We start from the raw sequence: 21,724 nt of genomic DNA on the forward strand, positions 1-21,724 counted from the left end.
AAATGGAGCATTTAATCTATTTATGTTTAAAGTCATTATTTAGTTGAGTTTAGTTCTATTTGCTATTTGTTTTCTAGCTCTTTTTTAGTTCCTCTGTTCTTTCTTTATTGCCTTCCTTTGGGTTAATTGGATGGTTTTAGCTTTCTGTTTTAATTTCTTTATAGGATTTTTATCTATACTTCCTTGTCATTATTTTTAGTGGTTGATCAAGGGATTACAATATAATTCCTTAGTTTATTGTATTTAAATTAATATTCTACAACTTCATATAAAATATATGAACTTTGCAAAAGTACAATTCCATATACTTTGTCATACATTTGACATCTATATATTTTAAATGATTTACATATATTTACATTGTAAATCCCACAATTTATGGTATTATTTTTACTTACAGAGCCAGTAGACATTTACATAAATTAAGAAAAGACCATGTATTTCCCATATAATTATCATTATTGGTGTTCTTCTATTCCAGTAGTTATGAGTTACAGGTAATTACAGCTAATATTTCCCTTTCAACTAAAGAACTCACTTTAGAATTTCTCCTAGTGCAGGTATGCTAGCATCAAATTCTCTCAGATTTTATTTATTTGGAAATAGATTTATTTTGTTTTCACTTTTGAGGGTCTTTTTCTGTGGATATAAGATTCTGGGTTGATAGTTCTCCCACCCAATATTTGTCTCTTTAAAGATGTAATTCCTTTGTCTTCTAGTACTCATTATTTCTGATGAGATGTCAACCACCATTTTTATCATTAGCTCTTGTGTATGAAATGTGATTTGGGGGACACTTTTCAAGTTTTTTTTTTTATCTTTACTTTTAAGCAGTTTTACAATAATATGGCTAGTGTGGTTTTTGTTGCATTTATTTTGCTGTGGGTTCATTTAGTTTTTTGTATTGGTAAATTAATATTTTTCTAAAATTTGAGAAATTTTGGGCCATTATTTTTTAAATTATTTTTCTGCCATCTTCTTTTCTTCTGGGACTCTAATTCCATACCTCCTAAGTGACTGAGGCTTTATTAAATTTTTTCACATTTCTTCCTTTATTCTGTAGATTGGAGTTCTATTGATGTGACATGATGTTCATTGACTGTATTCTGCCATCTTTAATCTGGTATTTAACAAATCCAATATCATGTCAGGTATTATACTTTTAAATTCTAGAATTTCCCTTTATTTCTGTTTCCTTACTTCCATTTCTCTGATGAAATTCCCCATTTGCTTTGTTTTCCATTAAGTCAAATAAAATATTTATAATGGCTTCTTTAAATTAATTTTCTACTAATTCGTACACCTGCATTATCCTGTGATCTCTTTCTATTGAACACTTTTTCCTCCTGACTACAAGTCACATTTTCCTGTCAATAGTAATTTTCCTGCCTGCCTAGAAATTTTTTTTTTTTTTAGATGTTGGGGGTGGAGTTTATTAATTATTTATTTTTGCTGTGTTGCGTCTTTGTTTCTGTGTGAGGGCTTTCTCTAGTTGTGGCAAGCGGAGGCCACTCTTCATCGCGGTGCGCGGGCCTCTCACTATGGTGGCCTCTCTTGTTGTGGAGCACAAGCTCCAGACGCGCAGTCTCAGTAGTTGTGGCTCACGGGCCTAGTTGCTCCACGGAATGTGGGATCCTCCCAGACCAGGGCTCAAACCCATGTTCCCTGCATTAGCAGGCAGATTTCAACCACTGCGCCACCAGGGAAGCCCTGCCTAGAAATTTTTAAACTTAAATTGGATATTGTTTGTGACATTGTGCAGAAACTCTGGATTTTGGTATCTTCTTTTGAAGGGTGTTGGCTTTTTATTCAAATAGGCCATTAAATTACTGAATTACAGTTTTGTGAATGTTTGATTTTGGTTTCAACCTTATTTGTAGAGAGAATTCCTTAATCCTGGGACATAGAGCAAAGTAAATGTATGGCCCTTTTGGGATTTTAAAATGAGGCCTGCTGTTTACCAATTCCTTACTTTGGTGGGATTCAAATTCTGAATTTTATCTCCTCTGCATTGGGAAGCAACTAAAATTTCTAGTAAGTTTTTCATCTGTTGCCTTCCACTTTGCTTCTTGGCATATCCTTCATACTTCCACAATTATGAGATTGGCCAAGGATCTTCAGGGAATTTAGAACTGTAATTTGGGTCTAACGCCTTTGTGGCTTCTTCCTTTTTGAACTACTCTGGCAATCCTGCATCCCATTCCCTGACACCACAAGCCAGAAGCTGTCCCTCCCTCCGCCACAGAGTTTATAGCTGTTATCTGCAGAAGGATTAGTGTGACACAAGCTATTCTGGCATCATCAGAACATCCCTCAAACTTATTAGGTTTGGATAATGGAATATTTTTACATAAATTTTTGACTACTGCAGCAAAATTTTTTTGCACGATTTTGACAGTTCTAATCACACTGTGCACTTTTATGTATAATAGCCTTACCAAACATTTTGTGAGTACATAGAGGAAGGGTTTACACTGCAATAATATACATGACTTTAAATTAAACAGTATTTTTGTTCTTAAAAATATTTTGGCAATCTGGAATTTTTCTACTGGCTACATTATTTCACAGTGCCTCCAGTCTCTATCCTTTGATCCTTTCTCCTCTATTGATTGTTTCTGCTTACATCTTTCCTTCTTTCCTTGTATTCTCTCTCCCTCCCTCCCCCCCCCCCTTTCTCTTATGGAATCCTTGAAAAATCCAAATTCTTCTGTCCTGTAGAGCTTTCCCCAAACTTACATCCAGGACTCCTTTTGTATACTTTACTCTATCAAGGTTTTCTGTACAGCCAGTTTTTAGAAAAGAATGGTTTTAAGCAGCATTTGATTATAATCAGCATTGGTGACACTTGTTCATCAGTCAACATTGGTGATATTTTCTTCTTGAAATCCATGCATTCATCCATGCATCCATGTATCCATCCATTAGTTTGTTCATTTATTCATTCATTTGTTAAACAAATATTTCTTAAGTACCAATGTGTGCCAAACATTATTGGCTTATGTGAGTTTTTTATGATCTCTTTTTCCTATTTTATTGATAATTTAGCCTGGATTGACTATTGACTTGACAGAGACTCAGTTTTTTTTTTTTATCGCCTGCTTTTCTGATACTATAAATACCACCCCCTTATATGTTAATTCACTCTCATGGTTTCAAAGCTTATATATACATATTTATCCCAAGTTGTTTTTCCCTACCTTTTACTCTAACCTAAGCTTCTCCCAAAACAGCTCTATTTATTCATGCTAACAAGATATGAAACTAGCATTTTATTTACTCATATCCATCCTCAAGCACATTATCACTAACCCATATATCTTTCTCATTGTTTCATCAATGTCAATGGTTCAATTTAGTCTCCAGGTGTTATGGGAGTGGTCTTAATAGATGACTAATTCTGCTATATAATTATTCCCCTAAGAACTGCTTGTGATGAACTATTTCAAAACAAAGTTGTCATTTTTGATAGGTATTCTCAGGAGATGACTTGCTATATAGAGCTGTCAAATTAATGACTCTATAAAACAAATCAACTCACTTTGTCTCCAAATAGAATATGTATCATCATTTTCCTTGTTGAGTTCTCCAAGAAAAAGTGACATTTTCCCCAGAAATTTTACTGAGATATTTTTATAAATAAGTTACGTTTCAATAATTTTTGGATTAATAACTAATATTGTTATAGCTGTGGTCCATAGAATTTTGGGTCCCCAATTGTCCATCTATACATGCACTGTGACAGACACTTAAAAATTATTTTAGAAAACTTTAGTTCTGTTTATAGATACTTTCTCAAGCATGAAAGACATGCAGATGGGATATTTTAAAATGACTTAATTTGGCATACTAATAAGTGTGTCATTCCATATTCTCAGCTTTGTAGTGTCACCTAAAATCATGTTTATGTAGCCTATTTTGGTAAGTTTTGCTTCAGCTACTCCAAAATCTATCTCTGAATTAAGCCAAACCGACAGAGAGAAGTATACCTGAACTGAATCATTAGAACTTATAAAGAAATAGTTTTACAAAAATGCGTTTGATAATTATTCCGCCCACCCATATTGAGAGACATTATAAGAAGGAGCCAAGTTAAACATACTTAGAATTTACTATGTAAGGATGTTGTTGAGGACGCTGTTTATTAAATTACATGGTATTGTTTATGTGCTTTTCTGGGGGAGAAATCTACCTTTGATCTCAATACCAGAGTTTATTTCATGTTTCTTGCTCATTTAATTTGTCTTTATTTATGGTCACAGAGATTTACAGTCTTAATTTTTTCCTTTGTATTATCTTCTGTAACGTCAGAGCCAAATCATAGCCTACTTCTAGGACATGTACAATGTACATTTGATCTATTAACCTAATTGCTGGGTTGATTCCATTTCTTTACTCCTATTTTTTTCTCTGCCCAATAAATCATCACATTTTTGCCAATATTCTTTGGCCTTTTAGCTCTATTCCTAATTATTCTTTATCACTGTAGTCTACATTGTACTGCATATATACAGTATCTAACCAGTTTCTATCACATTTACTGTTTCCTAATGACTAGCCATATGGAGGCTCAGGATTTTCTTTAAGTTTATACTTTACCGGTGAATCTGTCGGTTGTTCTCTGTGTTCTGCAGTAGTCATCTAAATTCATCTCTCCAACGTTCAGTGCCCTTCAGTAGCACCACACTTGATATTACACCGCCCACAACTTTTTTCTTATGACTTCCTTAGACTTTCTTTTCTCCAGTCTGGTATACTTTCCAGACCATGACAAACATCTTGTTGCCATTTATAGATCTCTCCCTATATTAATGTACTTAAAACATTATTTCTTCCTCATCTGTACTAATCATCAGTTGTTCCTTTAAGTTGTAGCTCCCAGATCTTCTCCTTCCATTGAGCCTTCCTCCTGGCATCACCTATTTGTGATAGTTTCTATTAGCTAAATTACTTTTATATATGTATGAAGAAGGGCTTATACCCTAAGACTTATAACTTGCCAATACCACTCAATCTGAATGTCTAGTAAATGATATTGATTAAATTCAGGTTAGTGCAAAATGTATATCTGGTTTGGGAAATATTCTTTGCACCCGACTTTTCAGGCATTTCTGTGTTTATATTGATCCATACTATGTTAGTGTTAGTAAACTGTACTTTTGTTTGTGTATGTTCAGATCATATATTTGTACCTTGTGTTTTGTAGTTTGTTTAAAATTAGTAGAGACAAAAATATTCTTAATAAACTAGGAAAGATTGTGTTGATACTTTTGTAACTTTTATAAGTATTTATATATTTTTCAGACACCTGTTTTGCTTAAAAGAGAGTATATCTTTGCCTGAAGATACATGTATATAGTCATGACTAAAGATTTAAGGAAACTTGGTCTTCCATGTTAGTATACTTAACCAGGTCAGTGAGAAGTCAGTACAAACTACCATCCTATCATAAGAGGTTGGCAACTTCTTATAATTGATATTCAGAAGTTTGGAGAATAATTACATTTTATACACATTTTCATTTTCTAAGTGGAATATACTAAATAATCACTAAAAACTGGCATGCCTTTAAAGTGTAACAAATTTTTACTTGTATAGATAGATCTACAGACTTTCAATTCAACCATGATGAAAGTATTTCGCCGGTAAGAATAATTTATGAATAAAAATGTAATTTACGGAATACCTTGGCAGAGAATGTTGATCGCTTCATCACAGTTCAGTCATGTTTAGAAAATCTAAACAAGCTGCATGATTATTCCAGGAAGCATGGAATGATGTGTTCAAATGAGTACCATCTGTGGATAGAAAAAGGTTGAGGTTTTTAGTCATTCTTAAAGAATGGAAATCTGATTCTCCATGCTAAACTGAGTGTAATCCTTTTTGTATCTGTAATTCAATAGGGCGGTTGCCTTGAAATAGTCTAGTTCAACACACGGTTCATCAAAAGAGAAGATGCTGGATATAAATGAGGCCTACATACTGCTGGTCATTTGTGTGTGCGTCTGAGGTAGCCTTGTTGAAAAAAATTGTCTACAAGTTGTACATATTTGGCCTCAGATTAGATTTATTTCTTGTTCATCTTTATAAATACACTTGAGTGAAAAATGTGGACAAAATTTTGTATTGCATGAAACCAAAGGACTATTTCATGAACCATGATTTATTCACATAATCAACACTTACTGAGTGCCCATACGTGCCAGACTCTGGGTGTCCCGTGCAAGGCCCATCCCTGAGCTTGTCACATGGAAAGCAGTTGCAATTATTGTTACCCTTTCTTTAGCCAGGTTAGAAATAACTCTTGTATGGATCTTGTTTCTTTGTCAAGTTAAAGTACTGTCCTATTTAGACCTTTTCTTCTCTGTAACACTTATTTGGAGAATAGTGGAGTCTGTGGACAAATATTAATCTGCTGAAAATTTTTTACTGTGCATCAAACTTTGCCATTAGTTTTCTTTCCTGAAATCTAAACACTGGAGGGTATTAAAAAAGTTGGTTAGCGAGCCATGGGCATCTAGTCATCCCGCCTGATGAAATATGGGGAAAGGGTAGCCTCCTCTGCCTTCTCCAGTTCATTGAATAGCTAATGCATCCTTTTTTCCTTCCACCTTTAGTTGCTTAGTAAACCCTAGGAAAAGGAAATTGAAACATGAAAGGGGTAGTTAGTGATGGACTGGAAAGAAAGGGAAATGTCTGGACCACAGTCCCTTGCTCTCATGGGGAAGAGCAGAGTCTATGGTTTTATTTATTTTATTTATTTTTGGCTGCGTTGGGTCTTCATTGCTGCGTGCACGGGCTTTCTCTAGCGGCGAGTGGGGGCTACTCTTCGTTGCGGTGCGCAGGCTTCTCACTGTGGTGGCTTCTTGTCACAGAGCACGGGCTCTAGGTGCGTGGGCTTCAGGCATTGTGGTACGTGGGCTCAGTAGTTGTGGCTCGCGGGCTCTAGAGCGCAGGCTTGGTAGTTGTGCGCACGGGCTTAGTTGCTCTGCGGCATGTGGGATCTTCCCGGACCAGGGATTGAACCTGTGTCCCCTGCGTTGGCAAGTGGATTCTTAACCACTGTGCCACCAGGGAAGCCCTTGTCTATGGTTTTAATGCAAATGAAAAGTCAATATAAAACTTATCAAGTATTCCCACTGCACTTAGGATAAAACTGAAAATCTTGAATCCAGACTGCAAGGCTCAACATTATCTGATTCTGGCCTGCATCTCCAACCTTCTGTCTTCCTCTTCATCTCCTTGTGGTTGTAGCAGCCTTCTTTACATGTTTCCAATGTGCCATGTTCTCTTCCTCAGAGTCTTAACACCCTGATGCTTTTCCCCTGGGAAGTTACATCTTATCTGTCAGATCTCTGATTAAATTATAATTCATCAGGAAAACCTTTCCTGACCATCTATCTAAATCAAGTCTCCTGTTATACCCTCTTATTCATTTGTTCCTACTTTCAAAAATATTTATTAAATGCCTGTTGTGTTCCAAGAATTAATCTAGACCTTCAGAGAAATAATCTAATTATGGTTGGCATTCATATATGTATATAATATATAAATAAACATATTTTGGAGTAATTGCTCAATCTTTTTTATTAATATGAATGCAGAATAAAAACCTTTCTAGTTCTTCGGTATAAATGTTGGAGTAAAGTGGAGAGGAAAATAGGACTAGGACTATTTGAGGTGGGTGTTCAGTGTAGAATTAGGATTTATAGGAAGGTAGATATCTGTTCAAAATAATGAAGGCTGTACAAACTAATAGAGCTATCTGGAAATCAATTTTAAAATAAAGCCCCTCAAGATTTTGCTCTGTATATTTAAGAACAGGCTAGATAAGTAGAGATTGGTCATTTGGTAGAGTGAATTTGTATTAGTTTTCTATTGCTGTGTCATGAATTATCACAAACTTAGTGACTTAAAACAACACCCATTGGGCTTCCCTGGTGGCGCAGTGGTTGAGAGTCCGCCTGCTGATGCAGGGGACACGGGTTCGTGCCCCGGTCCGGGAAGATCCCACATGCCGCGGAGCGGTTGGGCCCGTGAGCCATGGCCGCTGAGCCTGCGCGTCCGGAGCCTGTGCTCCGCAGTGGGAGAGGCCACAGCAGTGAGAGGCCCGCGTACCGAAAAAAAAAAAAAAAGCACCCATTTATTAGAGCACAGCTCTGTAGGTCAGAGTCTGGGTATGCTGTGCCTGGATTCTCTACTCAGAGTCTCACAAGGTCAAGTGAAGTTATCCATGGGCTGTGTTCTCATGTGGAGTACAGGTCCTCGTCCGAGCTCACATGGTTGCAGCAGAATTCAGTTTCTTACAGTTCTAGGAGCCAATTCCTGGTTGGCTTTTAGCCAAGGGCTGTCCTCAGCTCCTAGAGATGTCCTGGTGGTCCCTTCCTTCTTCAAAGCCAGCCGTGGAGAAATGTTTGTACATTGCATCTAATCTCTTGCTTAGAATACTTAACTTCCTCTTTTGTAACTACCCAAAGAAAACTCTCTGCTTTTAAAGGACTCGTTATAAAATCAGGCCCACTGGATTATCTCTCCCTGACTGATTTGGATCTTAATTACAGCTGCAAAAAATTTTTTTTGCATCAACACCTATCAGTGTTTGGTTGAAAAACTGGAAGAAGGTGTAGGTACCAAAATTCTTGGGGGACATCTGCCTCCATAAACAAGACAGGTTGACCAAGATCATCTCTAAGTTTCCTTCAGATTCTGATTCTGTGATCTTCTGATTCATTTGCCTGTTCTATGGATTCTACCACCAAAATAGATCTAAAAATTCACCTCTTTCCTATTGCTATCATTTTCTTTTTTCTTTGCTGAACAAATCAAATGTTCTATGAATTTGTCCCTTTTCCTGTTTGCAGTTATCAGACTAGACTTGATAAAATGTACTACTGAACATCTGATTCTGTCACCTTGACAGCTTTCCATTGCCTGAGAAGCTATCTGTAATCCTGTGCCATAGTATGTCCTCAGACTATTTCTCTTTGTCATTGCCAGTGTCAATTATAAGCTGTAAACTTGACTTAGATCACATTACCCCCCTCTTCTTGAATCTCTACCTTTACACTTAGTGGAATCTCCTCTCACATGCAACCTTTTCTCTTAACACTTTTCCTGAACCCCCAAATCAGTCATATTTCTCTGCTTTGTGTTAGAATATTTTGAAAATGTGCCTTATCTCCAAGAGGTCTGAATTCAAACTTAGTGGCTGAGGGATTTCAATAAATTATGGAAACTGTACTTTTTAGTCAGTTCTAAAACTTCTTCCTCTATAAAGGTAATTGTTCCTTAAAATAAGTTTTTCTCTCATTGCTCTTATGCATAACTAAAGATAATGTGTTGTAAGTCATATTATAAGTGTTCTGTTTGTAGAGCTACCTTTTTAAAGGTCACTGTTCAATTAAATACAGTAAGATTTGATGATAAATATTAGTATTTGAAAACAGAGTAATTGAATCTGATCATATGGCTTTAAGTAATTTACTACTTGTTTTCCATTGCATTAGACTTTCTCTTCTTTTCCAGGTTTAGGCAAATTTACAAGCAATAGGTCTGTAGATAGTTCAGTAAAAAAAAATTAAGAGGAAATCCAAATTTTTAACTCAAGTCCAGATCTCCCTACAGAACTCCAGACTCATGCATCCATCTGTTATTTGACATCTCCTTCTGGGTATCTGCTAGGCATTTCAAAGTTAACATGCTCAAAATAAATTCTTAATCTTACTTACCAAAGCTTACTTCTTTCACAGTCATCCCCTTCTTGGTTAAGTGACTTCGTCTTTCTGTTTGCTTAACCCGAAGACCTTAAAGCTTTCTTCTACTCCTTTCTCTCTGTTATACCTGACATGTCACACAGCAGCAAATCCTGTCGGCTCTCCTGCAAATTATATTCAGAATCTGAATACTTGCTTTCATTTCTGCTGCTGCAGTCCTGCCTCACGCCATCCTGATCTCTTGTGTTGACACTGAAATAGCCTACTAATTACTCTCCCTGTTTTCATCCTTCTCTCCCTTGTCTAGTCTCAACACAGTAGCTAGAGTGAAAACATACTTCAGAGCCTGTAAATCCTCTGCTCATGTGAAAGTCTTAAAGTTCTACAATGTCGTATATAATCAAGGCTTCGGTGTTTCTTCTCAGACCTCACCTCCTACTAGCCACGCTGGCCTCTTTTTTATTCTTCAGATATACCAGGCATGATTCCAACATAGGGCCTGTAATCACACATTTCCCCCTGCTGGGAATGTTCTTCCTCCAAACAGTCACATGGTTAGTTTCCCCACCTTCATCAGGAACTTCATGTCTCCTAATCAGTCACGCTTTCTGCTTTTTTGGCCAAGGGCTGTCTTCATTTCATTATCCTTGAACTCTTTCTCCTTTTTCCCTTTCTTATTTTTTTCCATAACACTAATCATCATCCAAAATACTATATATAATACTTATTTATACTTGTGTTGTATATAAACCTCTGGAATGTAAATTACACCAGGGTAGGGACTTTTGTCTGTTTTGTTCATTGTATTATTGTATTCCCAGCACCTACAGTAGTACTTGGCATAAATTAGATGCTCATTAGGTATTTATTGAAATCTGAATTAATATGATATGTTTAGGAATGAATGACTTTTATGAATGAATTTTCTAACTCATTAATTTTCTTATCTTTACTGCACATATTAACATATAGTTTTTATGAATTGTGTAATTTTCATACAAGTCATTGTTATCAGTCTTTCTATCTCAGCCTTCTGAGAAAAGGTCCTTGCACATATACAAGGACAGGCATGAAAAAAGTGCCCATGTCACTTAATTCATTGTTCTTTTATATTTCTAAGCATAACACACTTATATTATTATACTTGTCTAATAAGTGACTGTTTCTTGAAAACAAGACATAAGCCTACGTATCTTGATTTCCTAACACCAGCCTCAGAGCCTGACACACGGTATGAATATAGCAAACCAGTGGTTAATACGAAATCTAATAAATGCCTCCAAGTAGGACCATGTGATTGTAGGTGATATACAGATACCTTATTCTGTGTATTAATGTCAGTGTGCTTGATGATGTTCTAGAAAGGGTTATACTAATTTTAAATATGTGCAAGATAAAATAAAAATTAATTGTATACATTATTAATTCATTTAATAATCTTGTTTAAATTATTTTATAATCAACATCTACTATATGTAAGATGTGTTTGTGTCTATCTAGTCATTTAAATATAAGAACGTCTTTCTTGGGAACTGAATATTAAAAACTCAGACCCTTCCTCGGAAAGTACATAGGATTATATGAGCATGCAATTTTTCTTTGTACCAGTGCTTATATAAGGAACCAAAGTAAGTTTTTATAAGTAACTTGTGAGTGAATTTGGGAGCAAAATTAGGAATAAAAACATCACAATTGTTTTGTCCCCTAACCCTTTGGACCATTGCTCTGTGAAGTATCACCTTAAGTTTCTGCTTATTAAATGTGGGGATATTAATCTAAGGGCAGTTGTAATAAGAGATCACCACTACGTGCATAGTAAAGGAATGTTTGTAAATCCCATTTCTCCCTCCTGTTCACACAATGTTTGGTAGTTCCAATTGTTTTCCCTTTTTTTTCCCTTCAACTTTTAGTTCCCAGCACTCCCACAAATATTGCTTTTTCTGATGTTCAGTCAACTAGTGCAACATTGACATGGATGAGACCTGACACTATCTTTGGCTACTTCCAAAATTATAAGATTACCACTCAACTTCGGGCTCAAAAATGCAGAGAATGGGAATCTGAAGAATGTGTTGAATATCAAAAAGTTCAATACCTCTACGAAGCTGACCTAACTGAAGAGACAGTATATGATTTAAAGAAATTTAGATGGTATCGATTCCAAGTGGCTGCCAGCACCAATGCCGGCTATGGCGATGCGTCAAATTGGATATCTACACAAACCCTGCCTGGTCGTAAGTATTGTTCTGTATATGTATGTATACTTCTGCATTCAAGAAAAAGCTCTTTAAATGTTTTTCCATAGAAATCATTCAAAATATAGGTAAAGATTGCTCTTGTAACTTTAGTTTTATATTTTAAAATTAACTGGTTGCCCTAATTGCTTAAACATCGTTAACCATAATAGCATTTATTTTTTCTTAATTGAATCCCGATGGGAAATTCAACTTCAGTCATTATTAGGGCTTTTCTCAAACTCCCAGAGTGGTACCAAGGTCCTAGAGTCTTATATTGTAACAAAAAGCATTATGATCCTCTAAGTGGTCTGTCATTAGGCTATACTGATAGCCATCAAGTACCCTTCGTCTATGCCTACATTTCCCCCTCGTATCTGGAAGCTCTGCTGCTTTTATGCCAGGCTTTACCACGTTTTCAGTGACTTTAGGCTTACACACACACATAGAGTTTCAGTGATAAATAGATGCTGTTGTAGACCTTTATAAACAGTGAAATAAACTTTGATCTAGAGGCTTTATTTTTTAGGTTGCCAAATGTGTATCTTCTTACTATTCCCCGGAGTACCTGGCATAATGTTTATATAGTAAATGTTCAATGAATGTTTGTTAATGCAGTTCAACATTTGAGACAGAATCCAGACAACTCAGCCTTCAACACAGTCGTCCAACCTCTCTTCTTTGTGGCTCTTGGACTCTTGATTTCTGTGAGATCTGCTCTTCTGGTTTTTCTCTCACCTCCCTGATAGCTCTTTCTCAGTCTCTTTTGCTTATTCTCTCTCTCTCTCTCTCTCTCTCATTTTTTAAATCTAAGTGTTGGAGTGTTCAGAGATAATATACTTGGCCCTTTTCTTTTTTTTTTTTTCTTTTTCATTGGCCCTTTTCTTTATCAACACACAACCCCTATGAGATGTTACCTTAAGTGACCTTATCCTGTCCTATGGCTTTAAAGTCTACTTATATAGTGATTATTCTCAAGTATCTATTTCCAGTTCTGATTGCTCCCTGGAACCCAATCAGTATATTTAACTGACATCATTGGGAAGGTGTATCTAATATCCTCTCAAAATTAACGTGGTCTAAACACTAAGTCTCATCGTCTGAATGCAGAAAATGAAAATTTAGGCAGTGTTCTTTTCCTCTTCTACTCCGCCAATGATTTATTTCAACCATGCTATCTAAACACATCCCTCCATTTGCATTACCAGCATATTAGTCCTATCCTTCATTACTGCTACCACTGCGTTAACCTGACCTCCTTAGCTTTCACGCTGATCTTTTGAAATGTAAATCAGATGATGTCACTTCCTTGTTTAAAAAGCCTTTCAGTGAATTTCCATTGCTCTTGGAATAAGATTTAAATTTCTTAACATGATTAACAAAGCCCTATGTGACTTGGCTCTTACTGAACACTCTAACCTCATCCATAATCATTTTCCCACTTACCATTATCCTCCACTCATACTGGATAATTTTTGTGTTGTTTGAACACACGAAAGTACTAGAACTTGGCCCTGTTCGTTTGGATTGGAATGTTTTTCCACGTCTGTCTTTGCATGAGCAGCTTTTTATAATGTATACTTCTACTTGAATGATTCCTGCTAAGAATGAATTTCCCTGACCACCCAATCTAAAAGAGCCATACAGTTTTTTTCTAGAATATCATCTTATCTTAATGAAAATTTATAATTACCTGATCATTTTTTAGTTATATGTATTTGCTTATTTTTAGAAGGTGTCTTGACCATTGCTGTTTCTTTATTGCCTGGAATGGTGCCTGGCAACAGTAGGCACTCCATAAATATTTCCTGAACGTGTTAAACTTGATTAAATAAGCTAAAATGGGGGAGGCAGAGTGAACTGTTTTCCAGTGCAGGGGATAGAGAGGATGATAGTGCCATAACGAAGAAAAGGAAAATACGGAAAAATCAAATGCAGGTTGCGTTTAGTCAGTAATTACGGTTATTTTGAGCCTGTTAACTTTGAGAAGAAATAACTATGATAATCTAATTGACTAGAAAACAGAAAGAAACAGATGCTTAGAGATTAGAACATAGGTAAAGTTCGGAATTTTAGTTGCTTCAGCCAGTAAGAATAACCAAAATTACAAGTGACCAGGGACAACTTGAAGTTACCTGAAGACATCAGTCAGGTACCATAATGAATGAAGCAGGCTGATGTAAGGCGACTGAGAGTGGTGGAAGCCTTGGCAGATTAACAGAATGTGCCGTCTACAGGGGCAACCACTACTCACCTCTGTCTGATTACTGTCTTATAGAGAAGTCATGCTATTAGGACTTAGGATGTTTTCAAAGAAATAGGAAAGTTAGATTTTTTAATGTGAAAATACTTAATTTCTTGCTGTAACAAGTTTTTTAAATTTAAGAACATTTAGTTTTTCAAACCAAACATGTCAGTAGCCCACATCTGGCCTGTGGGCAGCTAATTTGTTACCTTTGATTAAAATAGACCATATGCCTGTGCATCTGCTGCCACTCAGGGTTCCCGTCCCACTCCTTAGGAGCGTCTCACTTGGACAGAAGCCTGCTACAGTGAGCCAGGAATTCGAATTTCTAAATGTATCATTTCCTCAAGTACTCTAGACAGGATGGTGGAAGATGTTCAATTAGCATAAAACAACATATAACCTGACCAATTCAAAAGCTGGTAAATGAAACTGGGAAGTTGGAATTTTTTTTTTTTTTTTCTCCAGTACGCGGGCCTCTCACTGTTGTGGCCTCTGCTGTTGCGGAGCACAGGCTCCGGACGTGCAAGCTCAGCGGCCATGCCTCACTGGCCCAGCCGCTCCACGGCATGTGGGATCTTCCCGGACCGGGGCACGAACCCGTGTCCCCTGCATCGGCAGGCAGACTGTCAACCACTGCGCCACCAGGGAAGCCCGGGAAGTTGGATTTTTAACGAATCCCCCATTCTTATTCTGAAAATTTGAGAGTCTTTCTGCTTGAATGTCATTTCTTCCCCCCTGAGTCCCTCCACTTCAAACCCCACTTTAAGGTCTATGACCCACTCACTAGAATTTGGTCATTTTCAATTCCCTACTACTCCACTTTGCCTATTCTGGTTTAAAAGAATAATGGTAGAATATTTCAAATATTTCACAATCGGTGTGAGCTTTTTAAAAAATAAATAGCATTATTTTTCTAGTTTTATTAGGATGTGTTCCTTTGCCATTCGTGGTTAGTTGGTTGATTTGTTAGTTCTTGATGGAATGGAGAGGATAATCTTGGCTTCTTTTTCACCCCAGCTCCCAGATCTTTACTTGATGACTAATCGAAAGAGTGCCTTCATATGGAGTACCAGTTTGACTTTTATCTGGTACTTTTCTTCTCTCTCGGTCTGGTACCTCACTGCCACAATTTGACTTCTCCATCAGAGAGTACTTGGGTGTGAAAAAAATTTATCAGTAGTTAAGTAGATTTTCTATGCTACTCCTATTCCCTTTTATTGTTCTTTATCCTTAAGGACTAATTTTCTACTCTGTTCTTTATCAATAAGATAGAAAAGGGAATACATGGAAAGTTGCCTTTCTACCACTGTGATTAAGAGAGAAAAGTGAAAAGATTTATATATTTCAGAATTTGTTACAACAGACTTACTATTTTTCTTGGCATTCTCAAACTTATTAGCTTTTCAGCTGAGTATTCATATGGGGGTGGTAATAATAAATTAATTTTGAAAGTTATGAGAATGAGTTGCTCACTCTTCATTTAGTCTTAGAAATGAAAGGGACATTTTTCTAATGATAAATGTATTTGAATTTCATAAGTGTATGGTAAAAAAGTTTTATTTAGTAAGCCAAGGAGAGATACTCTGAGGTGGCATTTGATATGAAAGACAGAAAGACACTACATATATTATTGCAAGACAATATATATAGTGAACTACTAACATATTGTATAAGAATATGAGAAATAAGAACAGTCAAGCAACAAAAATCTTGAAGAGTAGTAATGTTTTTAAGATTGAAAGCAAGTAATGCTTAGATGTTGATTCTACATACCAAAGATGAAAAGCATGACAGACATTTTGCAAACATAAAAAGTAATCTGGATGAAGAAATTTAATACGATTTTTTATGTCATTGATTCCAAAAAAGTGTTATGTTGTTTTATAAGAAAATAAAACAATGAAAATGAATGATTCCTCTGAATTATGGAAAACACTAAACAACAGTATAACTTAGTATAAAATCACTATTTCAGATTTGTGCATGTTACTCTAATAGCATCAAGTTGTGCCCAAGCACTTATTCCCAGAACTTCTTATCAAAACCTGGAGCTTCTTTGATAAGGAGCTAGCAATTGATAGCTAGTTTGAGGTCAGATTATTCAACATTTGAATAGCTCAAATAAGAAGACCACCAGTTGGAATAATAAATACTATAAGATGTTCTCAAATGACTTGTAGAATAAGAAAATATGTTGTATTAACTCTCTCTGAGCTCATAAAGAAGAGCACTCAAATTGAAGATGCAGGGAGCAGAGTTGGAATGCAGGCTGAGAATTACATTGGGTTACTTTCTGAATCTAGATCTGCCACTGTACACTGGAGTGAATAAAAGAAACAACATTCGGTCAGCTCAAGCTAACATTTCTTTCTCCCACATACTCTGATCTAGATAATTGAAACCAAATTGTTTTTCTGCTTAAATCATCTGTATAATACCCATTACTCTGTACTTCGTGCTAAGTGTGCAGAGATACAAACATAAGCACAGAAATTACAAATGGCAGAAATATTTAACTTGAAACATTAAAGTCTTATAGCTTATTTTACTCATCTCTTATTTTTCTGATTATCCTTATACTCAAAAGCAATTTGAGTTGTGTGTGGGGGAGGAATGCACAATGGAAGCTGTTAAATATCTCTGTGGTGCACAATAGGTACTTATAATGCGGAGGGAATGTACAACTTTAAAAGAGTGTGGGTGTGAAATTTAGTATGGAGTGAAATGGGACTCTCATAATGTGCATCTCCTATAGACCACCAGGACTGGAAGACAGCAAGAAAGGAAAATTCCTGGGGTAACACTTAGGTTGTGAAAACCACGGGATACCATACTCATGAGGAATTTTAACTACCCAAACATCTGTTAGGTTAAAAAAAATTCAGCAAAACATGCCTCATCAAAGAAGCTTCCAAGGAATGCAACTTTATGATTTAAAAAGAAGAAAAACCAAATAGAGGGCAAAGCACTCCTTAACATTTTTAAAAATGAGACATTGTTGATGAGTTACTATATATTCAATTATTTTTCTTCATATATTCTAAATGGTATAATGCACTTATAATGTGGTGAAAGCTATCATAACAGAGGTAGATATTCTCCTTTCTATAAAGAAGCAATCATATAATGATAAGAAGAGATGTTAGCCATAAATAAATAGGAAAATATAATTCATGACATGAAGAAGCCCATTTTGTGGCAGTGGGTCTTAGGCTCTATCCTGGTGCCAGTAAAGGAATTGAATATAATTTATTCTAGACATGATGGTTGTACTTCTGCAAAATTAATTATATGCTGTTGAAAGTCTTCTAAGTTAGTTGCCTAAGACTCCCAAATGTGTAATTCAAGACGACATCTCTCTCTCTTCTAGACCTGTAGATTGAAGTTACTGGTATGACCACTTAGGTTTCCACAGACATCTCAAACCCCGTATTACCACTGTTCCTGCCCCACTGCAAGCCTCCTCCTACCTGTGTGTTCCCTGTTTCAGTGTATTGTACCATTGTTCGTCTGATTGTTCAAGCCAGCAATCTAGGAATCATTCTTAATTCTTTTTAGCCTTTCCCACCCCCAAGTACATACCTAACTCCTACTGACTCTCCCTTCTAAATATTTCTTGAATTTGTTTATGTTTCTCTGTTAAGGCTCCCTAAATTCAGCCGTCTCCTAGATTATTACAAAAGATATCTAAATGGTCTTTCTGTTCCCATTTTCTCTACCCTCCACCTGAACCTAGTTTTTGAATACACCTATCTATTATTCCTCTGCTTAAAATCTGATAGTTTTCTATTTTCCTGCTGTGTAAAAATTATATTTTTAGTATGCTCTGTATGGTTACTTATGATTTTTGTTCATATTCCCCACACGTACTTTGCTCTTTCTCCTTTGTGCTCCAGAGAAAGAGCAAAGTATGTGTGTTCTTTCTTACTGTCCTTTCTGTCCTCTTTTGGAGACCAACTGCCTCTTCTTTGCAAAGGAGACCAAATATCTCCTTTGCAAAGCCTTCTATAAATTCCTCTTTCCACTCCCACCTTCCAAAAATTGTTTCTAAATACTGAACGTATTACATCATAATTGTTTATCTCTCTCTCGTCGAACTCTGAGCTCCTTACAGGCAAAGATGACAGGTGATCATGTCTTATGTATGTTTCTAATCTTCATGCCTATTCAATATCTAAGACTAAATGAATATGGCATTTGGACTCAGGGAAGACATTTGACTTTAATTGGAAAGTATTTCAATGTCAAAATTCTCCATATTGCAAAAATGTTCATACAAATTTTCTTCAGATTTTCTTTCTGACTATAGCTTGTCTTTCAAATATTTACATGGTTATTGTCAAAATTAAAATTCTCCTGGTCAGTTTCCATTTATGTTTGACATGTTCAGCTTCTTTTATTTCACAAAACCAGTTTATTTTATTTTACTTTATTTTATTTTATGTATTTATTTATTGGTTGGTTGGTTGTAAAGGAAAGATTGCTTTATTCAGGAGGCCAGCAACCTGGGGAGAAGGCAGACTCATATCCAAGAACCACTCCCAAGATTCTGCTTGACCATGAAAGTTTTTAAAGGGATAAGGGGAAGTTAATCGCAGTCAATCATTTGGGGAAGGGGTGTCAGAGTCTTCTATCTTCCACTGTGTGCAGATTTTCTTCTGATTGGTTGGTAGTGAGGTAACAGGGTGTTGCTTCAGGAATCATACTCTGCCTGAAGTTACCATCTTCCACCTGGGTGGGGGCCTTAGTTTGATTTTAGATGCTATCACTTTCAAAGTAGTCTCCCAACCAGTTGTTAGTGCCCCAAAAGTTGTCGCAAAGAAACGGCACAGAAGATGTCCCCAACGGTGTTGACAATGAGCAGGAGTTGGTCTAGCTGGTCTCAGGACTTAATGAAGCTCAGGTTCTTGATGTCGCATTGCAGAAAGAATTCAGTGAGAGACAAAGTGATGGGGAAGAAGTGGATTTATTTAGAGAGAAACACACTCCACAGACGGAGTGTGGGCCATCTCAGAAGGTGAGAAAGACCCAGTCTATTTTATATTGTTGATTTTTTTTTCTTTTTCATTAATTAACATAAGTTTGAATTACTGCATGTAGAAAAGAGATATGCTCATAATAAATTGAGGAGGATTTCAGACAATGAAAGAAAATAATAAATGCCTATTTTGGAGTGGATTGAAGCTTTAATAGTATCGAAATGATTAACTGAGATAATAAACTCTGATTGATAGTCCATGAAGAAAACAAAGGAGACCAATGTATAAATCTGGGTTGCTAAGTATAATTACAAAGAGAGGATATTTGCATGAAATCATAATTTAAAGAACATAATAGTAAGCATGTAAAATTGTCTATTAAAGCATTCAACTGTATACTTAAAAGAGCTTTTGCCAGGTTATTAAACAGCTTTCCATAAGATAAATAAAAATATTTTGAAATCCTATTACATAAGCACGTATTTTTCAGCAAAATCACTAAAAATCAAAGGATAAGAATGATCACTATATTATTTTTAAAATCATCAATATTATAGAAAGCCTGGGGTTTTTTTTTCTTTAATCTTATATGCTTTTATTGCCTGTATCAGGGTTTCTTCAGTTTATTTGGATTTTTGTGAGATGAACCATTCAAGGTACATGAAAAGACATAAGTATGCCTCTAGAAAGCCTGGTTATTAAAAGAATAAAAGAAGAAACAATCTTTCTCCCAATAATAGCTAGCTGTATTTTATCTTTTAAAAATTCAGTGAATTCTCCCACTTTCTCATCTCAAACTTCAAATCTCATGTTGAATTGAATTGACTTTGACTTTTCTGAGAATCTTCTTTCTCTTGGTTCAGAAAGAAGTGTGAAGTACATTTCATTCTTTGTGATTTCTGGTCATTAACCTCAGTTCAGGCCTGCCTCAGTATTAGGCCCTAGGCCAACAAATTTTCAGCTCTTGTTTTCTTCTGCATGTATTAAGGAAGAAGGGAGAACTCTGATTTGACTATGGAAAACTCCCATTTCTGAAAAAAACATAGGATTGCTATGTCTGGTAGTTGAGGGCACCTTTGGGTTGGGCCCAGTACCTGAGCTGAGACTCCTTGGCTGCATAGTTAAGAAGAATGACAGAAATAGCTAAGCTTATCAGGTGTTTATGATGTGCTGGTACTATTCTAAGAACTATACACACATTGATTTATTCATGAACCTCATTCATTTCTAGGTTAGAGCCTGTGCTCTTAGATCTTGACAAAGACTTGGGCAAAGCCTCATGGTGGTATGAAAGTACTAAGAGATGGAAGGGTGCTAAGTAGTATACAAAGAGAAGATAGGTGAAACCCTAATTTAAAGGAACTAACAGAATGCATGTAAAATTAAACTATTTAATAAAGCATTCAACTCTTTTTAAAAAAATTTTTTATTGAAGTATAGTTGGTTTACAACATTGTGTTAATTTCTGCTGTACAGCAAAGTGATTCAGTTGTGTATACATTCTTTTTTTATATTCTTTTCCATTATGATTTATCATAGGATATTGAATATAGTTCTCTGGGCTATACAGTAGGACCTTGTTTATCCATTCCATATATAATAGCTATAACCCCAACCTCCCACTCAGTCCCTCCCCCAACCCCCTCCCCCTTGGCTTGTGGTTACAAGTCTATTCTCTATGTCCATGAGTCTCCTTCTGTTTCATAGATAGGTTCATTTGTGTCATATTTTAGATTCCATATATAAGTGATATCATATGGTATTTGTCTTTATGATTTAGTTAACTTAGTATGATAATCTCTACTTGCATCCAGGTTGCTGCAAATGGCATTATTTCATTCTTTTTTATGGCTGAGTAGTATTCCATTGTATATATGTACCACATCTTCTTTATCTATTCATCTGTCAGTGGACATTTAGGTTGTTCCCATGTCTTGACTGTTGTGAACAGTGCTGCTGTGAACATAAAGGTGCAGGTATCTTTTTGAATTAGAGTTTTGTCTGGATATATGCCAGGAGTGGGAGTGCTGGATCATATGGTAATTCTGTTTTTTGTTTCCTGAGGAAACTCCATACTGTTTTCCACAGTTGCTGTAACAACTTAACATTCCCACCAACAGTGTAGGAAGTTTCCTTTTTCTCCACACCCTCTCCAGCATTTATTTTTTGTAGATTTTTGATGATGGCCATTCTGACCGGTGTGAGGTGATACCTCATTGTAGTTTCTATTTGCATTTCTCTAATAATTAGTGATGTTGAGCATCTTTTCATGTGCCTATTGGCCATTTGTATTTCTTCTTTGGAGAAATGTCTATGTAGATCTTCTGCCCATTTTTCAATTGGGTTGTTTTTTTGTTGTTGAGTTGTATAAGCTGTTTGTATGCTTTGGAAATTAAGCCCTTGTCAGTCGCATCATTTGCAAATATTTTCTCCCATTCTGTAGGTTATCTTTTTGTTTTGTTTATGGTTTCCTTTGCTGTGCAAAAGCTTGTAAGTTTGATTAGGTGAACTCTATATTTAATTTCAAAAAAAACAAAAACAAAAAACTTT

At 36.0% G+C, this 21,724-nt stretch overlaps 1 protein-coding gene across 1 annotated transcript in view; it reads left to right on the plus strand.

The window, feature by feature from the left end:
* The window catches only part of PTPRQ (protein tyrosine phosphatase receptor type Q), a 239,279-nt gene that overhangs the window by 136,627 nt on the left and 80,928 nt on the right, over positions 1-21,724 (plus strand). The window contains exon 30 of the mRNA XM_067698707.1: positions 11,624-11,947. Coding sequence (XP_067554808.1) covers positions 11,624-11,947 — 324 coding nt within the window. The remainder of the gene's footprint in view (positions 1-11,623; positions 11,948-21,724) is intronic.

This window comes from Pseudorca crassidens, chromosome 11, assembly GCF_039906515.1.
Source record: "Pseudorca crassidens isolate mPseCra1 chromosome 11, mPseCra1.hap1, whole genome shotgun sequence".
Classification (NCBI taxonomy): Eukaryota; Metazoa; Chordata; class Mammalia; order Artiodactyla; family Delphinidae; genus Pseudorca; species Pseudorca crassidens.